This window comes from Tinamus guttatus, unplaced genomic scaffold, assembly GCF_059628265.1.
Source record: "Tinamus guttatus ecotype Peru unplaced genomic scaffold, ASM5962826v1 Tinamus_guttatus_pri_ptg000649l, whole genome shotgun sequence".
NCBI classification, from domain to species: domain Eukaryota; kingdom Metazoa; phylum Chordata; class Aves; order Tinamiformes; family Tinamidae; genus Tinamus; species Tinamus guttatus.
Genome location: NW_028289183.1, coordinates 4,174,617 through 4,186,178, shown reverse-complemented (window position 1 = coordinate 4,186,178; position 11,562 = coordinate 4,174,617). Strand labels below are relative to the sequence as shown.

The window sequence follows — 11,562 nt, the reverse complement described above, 5'->3', positions numbered from 1 at the left end:
GCCGGGGCTCAGCGCCGCGGTGGCGCGCGGTGCCCGCCGCCCGCTTATGTAGGCCACGACCCTCCCAGCCCGCGCGCCCGCACATTGATTGGTGGAAACTGGGACCGGCCGTTTCCAAGGGAACCGCTTCCCGGCCGGAATCGATCCCGCGCGGCCCCCGGCACCCCGGAGCCGCGGCAAGGGGCGCCCCGCGAGCGCCGGGCTCCGCGCGGGGCCCTGGCTCGTGCCACGCGCACCCATTCCCGGCTGCGCATCCCGCCCGGGCGCGTTGTGCCCGCGGGGCCGCAGCTCCGGAGCCCCTTTGCATGCAGGGCACACGCGGCCCCGGTGCTCCCCCGCGCCGCCCGGCCTCAGGGCTATTCATGCGGGTGGCAGCGCTCGCCCTCCCATCTCCATGGCATCCGGGCTGCCGGCAGGAACCGCCTGCCCTTTTCCCAGCCTTTGCAGCCAAGCACTCCGTGCACGCCCCGTGCCAGCCTCCACTGGCCCCGCGCCGGCTAGCGCCGTGGATAGGGGGCTTGGCACGGCCGCGGGGTGACAGCCACCAGGCAAGGTCACCACGGAGCCCTGGCGACCTTGGTTGCATGACAGCGGTGTCAAGGGCTGCCGGGACCAGCGCCGCGCGGGGAAATTAGTCGGTGCCGGGTATTGAGTGGCTGTCGGCATGGATGGGATTAGTGCCAGCAGCCGCGCGGCGGCAGCTCGTGCGCGGCAGTGCTGATGGAAGCGCGGAGCCCGTGCTCACCGCTCTGCAGAGCCCCTAATCAGGCGTGAGCAGCCCCAGCTGCAGCCCCGCTGCCCAGTGTGGGTATAAAGCACAGCAGAACTGGGGGCCCTGGTGCCTAGGGAAGCTGGGGGTACTTGGGCACACATGGATGCCCTCCAGACCATAGCACCATGGACAGCCTGGTGGCCATGAGGGACACATGCACGTGCCACCCTGTGCCACCTCCTGCTGGCCGCACACCTGGGTTCATCGGATGCCCAGCCCCAGCACAGGGGAGAAGCGGGGCCACCTGCCCGCGAGGTGGGGACACCCTCCTGCCCCGCTAGCCCCATCCGCAGCTCTGCCCACCCAGCTCTCCCTGCTCCTGTGTCCTGGGAGATGCTGCAGGAAACCAGCAGGGACACGGAGTGAGGTGACTCCCCTGGTGTGGGCATGTGGTGCCATGAGAGGTGAGCCCGGAGGTGAGACCCTGTCCCCTGTGGGGCATAGGGAGCGGATGGGGACAAGGGGACCGGGCACAGACACTGCTGGCAGGGCTAGAGATCTGGGCTGGGGAAGGGTTAATGCATTCCTGCTGCAGCCCTATCAATGCAGCGCTTCCCTCGGGACACCCAGGGACTGTGCTTGCCCTTGCTAATTAGCCAGCTCTAGTCTATGCCTAATTGGCATCCCTTGCCGCCCACCATGAGCGGCTGCAGCTGCACTGAGTCCATGTTCCCTATGCTGCAATGGTGGCAGGGGGCTGTTCTCTGCCCTAGGGGTCAGGGGGCTCCTCTGGCACCAGGACCTGCATCCATGCAGCAACCTGGAGACCAAAATCCCCTGCAGGCTCTTGGAGAGAGAGACATGACCCCCAGCTGCAGCCCCTGGGCTGACATGGCTAGGAGGACATCGGACCTGAGCTCTGGACACAGAGATGTCCCCCGGTGGCACTGGAGTTACTGCGGAGCTCAGTGCTGGGAGCCGTGGTTGCCCACCAGTCCCACTGCCCTTGGGCCTTGTCCTTGGGCTAGGAAGGGAGATTCCCCCGTGCCCTGGCTCTGCTGCTGCTGCAGAGCAGTGACACTGTCACTGTCACTGTGCCCAGAGCTGGAAGGGGACCAGAGCAGCGGAGGGGGCTGCCCTGCACGGAGAGGGGGCTGCTGGGGCACCCTGCAGCACCGGGCAGGATGGGGCAACTTGGGGCCCTTGCGGGGCTGCGATGGGCACGTGGGGAGTCCGGCTGGTGCCCGGGGCAGCTCTGGGGGCTCTGTGGTGCCACGTGTGGACTGGGACGTGAGCGCTGCCCAGAGCCCCCCTCCCCGGGCCCCCCGCCCGGGACATCCCGCACCCCCCGGGTCTCGGCACCCACCCCGGGACCCCCGGACCCCGTGAGCTCCGTGCGCGGGTCCCGGTTCGGTCCCGCTCCGGGGGTCGTGCCCCGCCCCTCCCGGGGGAGATGCCGGTGGAGAGCAGCCTCCAGCCAATCAGAACGCAGCACTCGGGTTTGGCTCCCCCCCTTCGTGGAGACCGCCTTTCTGATTGGCTCAGCCGCGGCCTCCCGCAGCCAATGGGTACGGGGGGCGCGCCGCCGAGTTTATGAATGGGGCGCGTGGGCCCGATCCTGCCCGGGGGGGGCCTGATCCTGTCTGTCCCCTCCGCCCCGCTCCCGTTATCCGTCCCCCGCTCCCGTTACCCGTCCCCCGCTCCCGTTATCCGCCCCATCTCCGCTCGGGAGGCAGCGCAGGACCCGCTCTGTCCTCCCGCGGGGTTGGCCCGTTGTAGCCGCCTGCTTCCTCCCCCTCTCCCCTTGAGACCCCCACACCCCACACCACTGGGTTACAGCTCCCCCGCAGTCTGGCACTTCTAAGTCCCTGCAGGCCCTACTGTGACACCAGGCCCAAGGCCTGGGCCAGGGTCTCCCCCGTGGGGCAGTCACCCAAGAACACCCTGTTTTAGGGCCGTTTGCAAGGTGGGGAGCGGGAGCCCCACCAGCAGTGCCGGGTACCCAGGCGGAGCCTGGCACCCTGAGGCTCCGTCTCCCCGTGCAGCTGGTCCCTGCTGGAGGGAGATGCTCCCAGCACCCAACAGCACCGAGGCGGCAGGGATGTGGCACACCTGGAGCAGTCACCCTGCTGGGCATCGTCTCCATCATCTGCTACAGCCTCCTGGGGCTGCCAGGTGAGCGCCCGGGGAGTGTGGGGGTGCCTCGTGCGTGGGCAGGGCTGGGGGTGCAGCAGGGACCCAACCTGCTCCCTACGGCCGCCCTGGCCCTCAGGGTGCAGCCCCAGCACCACATGGCGGGTGCTGCAGCAGCAGGGACAGGGGGTCTGCGTGGTGCCAGCTGGCACTAGGAACAGATTGATCAGCTCAGCGTGCCCCCCATAGGGTGACACTTATTACTCTGTGCCCTGGTCCCCCCCTGCACCCCAGGGCACCTGGTTGCTCCCTGGGCACCCTCAGACCCTGGTGCTGCAGTGCTGAGGCCCCAGAGTCTCACTGCGGTGCACTGCTCTCCTTCCTGCAGTGAATGTCCTGATTGCCGTGGCCCTGTCCCGCCTGGCCACGAGGACAAAGAAGTCACGGTACTGCTACCTGCTGGCCCTGACCACCTTTGACATCCATGCAGGTGGTGGTGGCAGGAGGAGCTGCTCCACCTGCTGCCTTGGTCCCACCTCATTTTTGGGGTGTCCTGCCTGGTGCCGGGCTCCTGCCGTGCTGCAGGGCTCCCCATCCCTGCTCCCTGAGCCAGCCCATGCTCGGCCTCTCCGGACACGCTGGGTTCGTCCGGAAACCTGCCGTGGGACAGGAGTGACGGGGAGCTTTGTGCAACACGTGGGACACATCTCCTTAACTTCCTTGGTGAGATGGAGACACCGCCCGGGTCTGTGGCTGCGGTGACGGGCCGGGACAGGAGGCCCCAGGGCACAGGCAGGGAGCACCCGTGGGGCTGGTGTCCCCGCTCCCCTTGTGTAGGGCACCAGGTCCCTCCCTGGGAGCTGCATCTCCCACGGCCCCTGGCTCTGCGAGGGACTTGCCAGTGCCCAGCTGGCCGAGCAGCCAGGAGCTGCCAGCCCGGCTGTCCCCGGCTGCCGGCTGCCCAGCTGCCACCAGAGGGCAGGGACAGGCCGCCCTGCGGAGCTGGCAGCGCTCTGTGCCACGGGGCTGGAGCGGAGCCTGCGACTCCTGCGTAATCCCCCAAATCCCGGCCCTTCCCTCCAATTCCCACAAAGCGGGTTTGGGGGAGGGGGCTGGGCTATGGGATCCTATGGGATCACTGCCCCCCCGCCCCATTCCCCGCAGGATCCGGCTCCCTGGCTCCGGCTCGGAGGGCTCAGCCCCGTGTGCAGCCGGAGGCCCCTGGGAGCTGCTTGCTCCATTAATCCCAGCCGTGGAGCTGGGGGGAGAAGTTAGGCATTAACCCGGAGCGCGCTGAGGCACCGCGGCCCCCGGGAGCCTCTCCAAGCCCTGTCTCCCACGCCAGGGTGTGCAGAGGGGACTCAGCACAGAGGGACTCCCTCCGGCACCGCTCTGCTCCGAGAGGGAGGTGGGAACGTGCTAACGGCAGCTCTGTTGTGGATGCAGCCAGCACGGATGGAAAACAGCTTCCTGGCTCCGGTGTAAACAGCAGTGGCCGGGGGGGCGGCGGGGCCCAGGTAGGGCTGGCGCCGGGGCCAGGGTGAGCGCCGTGCCGCGCCGTGCCAGCCGCCCGGCAGCACTGGAGCAAAGGTAAGCCTGGAAAAAATGCGCCCGGCGTGCCCATGTTTTCGGAGCAGGCCTGTTCCCGTTCCGCCAGCACGGCGGGGGGGCACGGGAGCTCCTGCTTCCACCCTCGCTGCCCACCGTGGGGTGTGCGGCACGTGTCGGTGGTGCCTCCTGGCACTGCCTTTCTGCAGGAGCTACAAAAACCTTCCCCAGGCTTTAGGGGGGCCAGGGGAGCAGCCAGGAGGTGTGGGCATCTCCAGGGCAAGGAGGGGAGGAAACCAGGGCCAGGCACCCATCCCCCCGCCCCAGCCTCATCCATGTGTCCGGACACCCCCCTCCTCCTCCGGCAGGAGCAGGGGGCAGCGAAGGGCCAGGGCAGCCACCAGGAAAATGCTCCTGGCCCCCGGGTGCGGAAGGAAGCAGCCTCCAGGAGGCCGCCTGCCTCGGCCTCGCCGCGGGCCCGAGTGGGCAGCGGGGGCGGCAGGAAGCCGCATGGGGCCCGCGGCGGCGGCGCCGGGATGAGGTTTTCCTGCAGCAGGGAGCGCAGGGGGTTCGGCTGTGCCGGGAGCCACAGCCGTGGCACGGGGGGAAACAGAGGCATGACAGGACCAGGCAGACACGGGGGGACACGGAGCCCTGGCATGTGCGGGCACTGGGCGCCCTGGAGCTGCACGAGCACCACGAGCAGCTTCCATTGAGGACACGTTACGGACACACGCTCCTGGAGGAACAAGGGCAGGTGGCAAGGGCAGCTCTGTGCACCACGGTTCTGCCACTGCAGCCCTGCTCCCTGCGGGGTCCCCGTCCTGTCCAGGCGGTGGCAGTGCCTGGTCACTGGGCCACGTCCTTTGCTTGCTTGCTTCACCCTCCCAAAATAGTAGCTCCTGCCTGGAAGCCTCGGGAGGGGTGGCAGGGGTGCCCCAGCCCTGGGGACCGCAGGGTGCCATTGCCCGGTCCCGGTGGCCCTGGGGCAGGGGCCATGCGCCCTGCTGCCCACCGGGCTGCCCCCGCGGCGTGTGCCGGGCGCGCGGGCCTTGCCAAGGGCTTAGCCGTCAGCTGACATTCCTGCGGGAGGCCCCGCGGCCGGGGGCTTCCAGGCGGGAGCCGGTGTGTCCCGCGCGGCGGGGGGCCCGGTCGGGCCCGGGGAGCCCCCCCGCGCTCCGCCGGGGCGGGCAGGGAGAGCGGAGCGGGGCTCTCCGCGCCCGCCGCTGCCCCGAGCCCCCGCGGCCGCCGCGGCGGGCAGGTCCCGGCGGGGCCGGGCGGAGGCGCCGCGGGGAGGAGCCGGGCGGGCGCGCGCCGCGCTCCGGGGCTCGCCCGCCGGAGCGGAGCGGAGCGGAGCGGAGCGGGGCGCGCGCGGCGGCAGCCCGTGAGTGGGGCCCGGCCCGCGGCGGGCGCTGCCGAACCGGGACGGGACGCGGCCGCCGACTCGAGCGGCCGCCAAGTTGAGGAAGCGCCGGGCGAGTTTGGCGGCCGGTACCGAGCGGGGGGAGCTGCGGAGCGCGGGCCGGTGCCGCCGGGGCGTGTGGGGGGAAAGCGGGTCGGTACCTACGGGGAGCGCAGGGGGAACTGGGCCGTGGCTACCGGGAGGTGCGCGGAGAGCCGGGCCGGCACCGCCGGGAGGTGCCATGGGAACTGGGCCGGTACCTGCGGGAGGTGCTGGGGCAACCGGGCCGGCCCCGCCGGAAGGTGTGGGAGGAACCGGGCCGGTCCCTGCCGGAGGTGCCAGAGGAACCGGGCCGGTACCTGCCGGGCCGGCCGTGAAGGGGGCTGGCACAGACCGGCCAGGCTGAGTGCGGTGGGGGCGGTACAGCCTGGGGGGCCGGGGTCCCCCTGCCCGGGGGCCACGGGGGCTCGGTCCTGTCCCGGTCGGAGGGCCCTGTTTCCAGTCCGGGCAAACAGACCCGGCGCGGGGCTGTGCCCGGAGAGCTGGTTCCCGTCCCTGCTGGTTCCCGTCCCAGCGGGACGCAGACACCTGGTTCTGCCACGGCTCTGGGAGGGGAGCAAGGCCGGGGGCTACCAGGACTCCTGGTCCCCCACTCGGCAAGGGGAGCAGGGCCAGGGGCTGCCCGGAGTCCTGGTCCCCGCCTCGGCAAGTGGGTTGGAGGCAGCAGGGAGGGTCGTGGAGGCCCCAACCCCTGGGCTCTGCTCCCAGCCCGGCCCCACGAGTGACCTTGTGAGAGAGGTTTCCTGCCCCGTTTCCTCCCTCGCACGGGTCACAGTGGCGGGGTCTGCAGCTTTGGATTCCTCCCCCTCCTCCTGGCACCCTGGCCCGTGAGTGGGGCCCGGGCACCCCTGGTCCCAGCACGCGGAGCCGGGGGCTGCGGCTGCGCAGGCAGCCTGCGTGCGAGCGCCTGGCACGAGCTGCGCGCAGGGCCGGACACGCGCCCGCAGCGACCGCGGCGGAAGTGGGGCTGGAGAGGCAGAAAGGGGAACCCGCCGGAGGGTGCGGGGAGGCACCCGAGACCGCGGCGCGGGAGCAGAACCGGCACCGCCGCCACCCGGGCCTGGCACTGCCGGCAGAACCGGTGCCAGCCGCGCTGCCCAATCCCCCTCCCTGGAGCACATCCCACTCCCGGTGTCGAAGGGGAGGATGGGCACAGCCCTGGATCCAGCCGTGTTCTAGGGAATGCCAGGTCATCCGGGAGCGTTTGGGGCGCAGAGAGGCTGAGCCTCTGCTCACGGCCACCCCCGGGCAAGGAGGCGTGGGGAAGCATGAGCGTCCACCCCGGGGGCGGCTTGTGCCGCGGTGACGCCGGCTGCGCCGCGGCCGCAGCGCCTGCTCGCCGCTCCCCAACGCCCCCCTCTCTCCCGCAGGGCCTCGGGGGCTCCCGCTCGGCGCCCGGCCCGGGCTGCAGGATGGGGACGGTGGCCACGGGCCTCCTGCTGGCCCTGGTGGCCGCGTGCCACGCGCAGACCGGGCCCCCACCGGGCTGCGGCCAGGACCTCTCGTCCCTCTACTACAACCTGTGTGACCTCTCGGTGGCCTGGGGCATCGTGCTGGAGGCCGTGGCCAGCCTCGGCATCGTCACCACCTTCGTGCTCACCATCGTGCTCGTGGCCAGCCTCCCCTTCGTGCAGGAGCCGCAGAAGAAGAGCCTGGTGGCCACGCAGGTGCTCTTCCTGCTGGGCACCTTCGGCCTCTTCTGCCTGACCTTCGACTTCATCGTGGGGCCCGACTTCTCCACGTGCACCTCGCGCCGCTTCCTCTTCGGTGTCCTCTTCTCCATCTGCTTCTCCTGCCTGCTGGCGCACGCGCTGGCGCTCAACTTCTTGGCGCGGCGGAACCGGGCGCCGCGCGCCTGGGTGACGCTGGCCGTGGCGCTGCTGCTGGCGCTCGTGGAGGTCATCGTCAACGCCGAGTGGCTCCTCATCACGGTGGTGCGGCGCGAGGGCGGCTCGCCGGACCCGTGCCGCGTGACCGACGCCGACTTCGTCATGGCGCTCATCTACGTCATGGTGCTGCTGGTGGCCGCGTTCGGCGCCGCGTGGCCGCCGCTGCTCTGCAGCCGCTACACGCGCTGGCGCAAGCACGGCGCCTTCATCCTGGCCACCACGGGCCTCTCCGTGGCCATCTGGGTGGCGTGGACCGCCATGTACCTCTACGGGAACCGGCACACGGGCGCCAAGCCGCGCTGGGACGACCCCACGCTCGCCATCGCCCTGGTGTCCAACGCGTGCGCCTTCGTGCTGCTCTACGTCATCCCCGAGGTGACGCACGTGACGCGGCGGGGCCCCGCGCAGGCGCACGAGGACGACGGCTACCCGACGCGCGGCGTGGGCTACGAGACCATCCTCAAGGAGCACACGGCGCACAGCATGTTCGTGGAGAACAAGGCCTTCTCGCTGGACGAGCCCTCCTTCGGTACGCGCCGCGGCGGCCGGGGACGAGCCGCGCGCTCGGTGGCAGCCGGGGCGGCTGCAGGGCCGCGTCCCGCGAGCGGCGGCTCCGCAAACAGGCCCGGCCGGGTCTACCGGTCTGGGTCGAGCTCGCGGCGCTGCCGCCGCCGGCCCCCCAGCTCCGCCCTCTCTCCGCAGCCAAGAAGCCGGTGTCTCCCTACAGCGGCTACAACGGGCAGCTCCTTGCCAGCGTCTACCAGCCCACCGAGATGGCCCTCATGCACAAGGGGCCCGTAAGTGCGCGGCAGGGTCCCCCCGTGCTGGTTGGCACCCGTGGACCCCCCCCTGCCCATGGAGGGGCAGCTGGTAGCCAGGATTTGTCCCCTTGTCTCGTCCCCCAGCACACGCGGGAGCAGGAGCGCGGAGAGGGCGGCTGTGTGGGCAGGGAGATGCTCAGGGCAGTCCCCATGGGCAGGGGATGCCCAGGGTGGGCAACACAGACAGGGGGATGTTCAGGGTGGCCATGTGGTCCCCATGAGCAGGGGACGCTTGGGATAGACCCCATGGGCAGAGGGGTGCTTGGGGCCCTGGCCCAGGCAGCACGGGCAGGGGGATGCTCTGGGTGGTCCCCATGGGCAAGGAGATGCTCTGGGTGGTCCCCATGGGCAAGGAGATGCTCTGGGTGGTCCCTATGGGCAAGGGCATGCTCTGGGTGGGCACCATGGGCAGGGGGATGCTCTGGGTGGTCCCCATGGGCAAGGAGATGCTCGGAGTGGTCCCCATGGGCAAGGAGATGCTCTGGGTGGGCACCATGGGCAGGGGGATGCTCTGGGTGGTCCCCATGGGCAAGGAGATGATCTGGGTGGGCACCATGGGCAGGGGGATGCTTGGGGTGCCTGCATAGCTCCCCATGGACAGGGAGATGCTCAGGATGGGCACCACGGGCAGGGGATGCCTGGGGTGGTCCCCACGGGCAGGACGATGCCCAGGGTGGCCATGGAGAGAGGGATTTTGGGGTCCCTGCACGGCCCCCGCGGGCAGGGGATGCTCGGGGGGTCCCGTGCTGCCCAGCGCCTCCTCTGCTCCGCGCAGGCCGACGGCGTCTACGACGGGATCCTGCCCCGCGCCAGCGCGGCCGCGGGCAGCGCCAGCTCCACGCTGCGCGCCGAGGACGCCTTCGCCTTCGCGGCGCCGGCCCGGCCCGGCGGCCCTCGCGCCTCCCAGGTCTGTTAATGAGCAACGGAGGGTGCAAAGTCCCCCCCGCCTCTCCCGGAGCTGCATCCGCTCAGCGGGGCCAAGCCCGGGGCAGCCCCCGGTGCCCAGCGCCGTCCCCTCTGCCGCAGGTGCCGTCCCCGTACGGCAGAAACCGCTGGTGAAGGGCCCCGGGGCTGCGCGGCCTCGTCCCCCGCGGCGCCCGGAGCCGCCGGCCGCCCCGTCCCGCCGGCCGCAGCCTCCGCTCCGCAGCCTCGTCCCCCCGCGCCACGGGGGCCGCGAGGGCACCGCAGAGCCCCGCTTCCCACTGCGCCCCGGAGGGCTCCCGCGCCGGGACACAGGGCCGGTGCCCAGCGAGCCGGGGGCAGCTCGGCCTCCTCGGTGCCTTCGTCCCGGGGGTCCCGGTGCCGCGGGGCCCCCTCCCTCCGCTCTGGTTCTCCTCCCTCCTCGTTTTTTCAGGTCAGCCCCAATAAAGCTGGTTTTCCTATGTGGTGCTGGAGCAAGCGGCCCGGGCAGAGAGGGCACCGTGGGTCCCCATCCTGGGTGCACCATGAAGTCCCCATTCAGGGTGCACTGTGGGTCTGTGTCCTGGGCGCACCGTGGGTTCCCGTTCCAGGTGCACCGTGATGTCCCCGTTCCAGGCACACCACGGGTCCCTGTCCTGGGCGCGCTGTGACGTCCCCATGCTGGGCACACTGTGGGTCCCCGTTCGGGGCGCACGGTGATGTCCCCATTCCGGGCGCACCGCGGGTGCTGCTGCTGCCCGGGCTCGGCGCGGCGCCGGGGACGCGCCAAGGTCGGGGCGGCTCCTGCGCTCGCGCTCCCTCTCCCCTGCCAGGCAGGAAGCCTGCGGCCGGGCACACGGCAGCGCCATGAATTATTCAGGGCCTGACGGGAGCCGGAGGAGGGGGCAGGTGACCGGCTCTCCTTGAGCCGGCGCCGCCCGCGTTTGCGGCGCTCGCGGCGCCCACGGGTGCCCGTGCAAGGGCCTGGCCCGGTGGGTGCTCGGCGAGGGCTGCTCCGCTGTGTCCCTGCTCCTGGGGACGCTGCCAGCGTGTGGCACCGAGCTGCGGCACAGTGGGGTCCCGGGGGGCTCCGTGTTGACCCGGTGCCGCCGCGACGGTCTCTGTGCAATGTGGGCACCGCGGGGACACGCGGTCCCCTCCTGCCTTCCCGGGAGTCGCCCTGCAAGCGGGCACGCGGCCGGGATAACGGAGCGCGGGCCCCGGGGCCGCCGCGGCGCAGGGCCGGCCCCTCCGGAAGCCGGAGCCGCGGCGGCCCCGTCCGACGGCCCCGTCCAACAGCGCGGCCTTTGTGCGGCGCCGCCGAACAGGCCGCCCTTGTGCCGCAGGTGAGCGCGGGGCGGGCAGCGCCGCGGCCGGTCCCCCCGCCGCGTGGGGCCACCGCGCTGGGTTGTGCTGCTCTGGCGGCCCCGTGGGGACACGGCTGCGGAGCAGGACGAGCCCCGGCCGCAGCGAGGAACGTTCCTGTCCCAGCGAGAGGACGGGCGGCCGCCCTGCTCTGCAACGCAGGGTCCGGCCACCGCGCGGAGCCCGTCCGGTGCCAGCGCTGCCAGGGCCTGGCAAGTGTCGGTGCCAGTGGGCCAGGACTGCCCTCTGCCGGCACTGCTGCACGGGAGCGCCGCGCTTGGACACGATGGAGCCGCATGGACACTGTGGAGCTGCACGGACACGACGGAGCCACACGGACACGGTGCATCCGCATGGACATTGCATCCACGTGGACACTGTGGATCTGCACGGACACGGCGGAGCCACGTGGACACAGTGGATCCGCATGGACATTGCATCCACATGGACACGGTGGATCCGCACAGACACGGCGCAGCCGCACACAGACACGCTCGTGCTCAGCAGCCTTTGGTGACCCTTTTACTCGCAGCAGCTCCAGGGTGCCTCCAACGGAGGGTCCACATGGTCCTGCGGAGCCCCAGGATCAGCGATGGCAGCAGCAATGCAGGGCCAGGACAACTTGTCCCCCTTGAGTTCCGGTGTCCCCTCACCGCCACGGCGTGTCCCCACGCGAGCCTGGCTCCAGGGAAGCTGCAGAGCTCTCCATGCAGCTCCGGCTCCATCTCCGGC

At 71.4% G+C, this 11,562-nt stretch overlaps 1 protein-coding gene across 1 annotated transcript; it reads left to right on the top strand.

Annotated features, from left to right (window-relative positions):
- The first annotated feature begins 5,843 nt into the window (after positions 1-5,843).
- LOC148592074 (G protein-coupled receptor family C group 5 member C-like) lies at positions 5,844-9,487 on the top strand. The gene is made up of 4 exons (XM_088535829.1): positions 5,844-5,884; positions 7,226-8,273; positions 8,447-8,541; positions 9,341-9,487. The coding sequence occupies exons 2-4, from the start codon at positions 7,268-7,270 to the stop codon at positions 9,479-9,481; spliced, it is 1,242 nt and encodes a 413-aa protein (XP_088391955.1). The 5' UTR covers positions 5,844-5,884; positions 7,226-7,267; the 3' UTR covers positions 9,482-9,487.
- Positions 9,488-11,562: the final 2,075 nt, after the last annotated feature.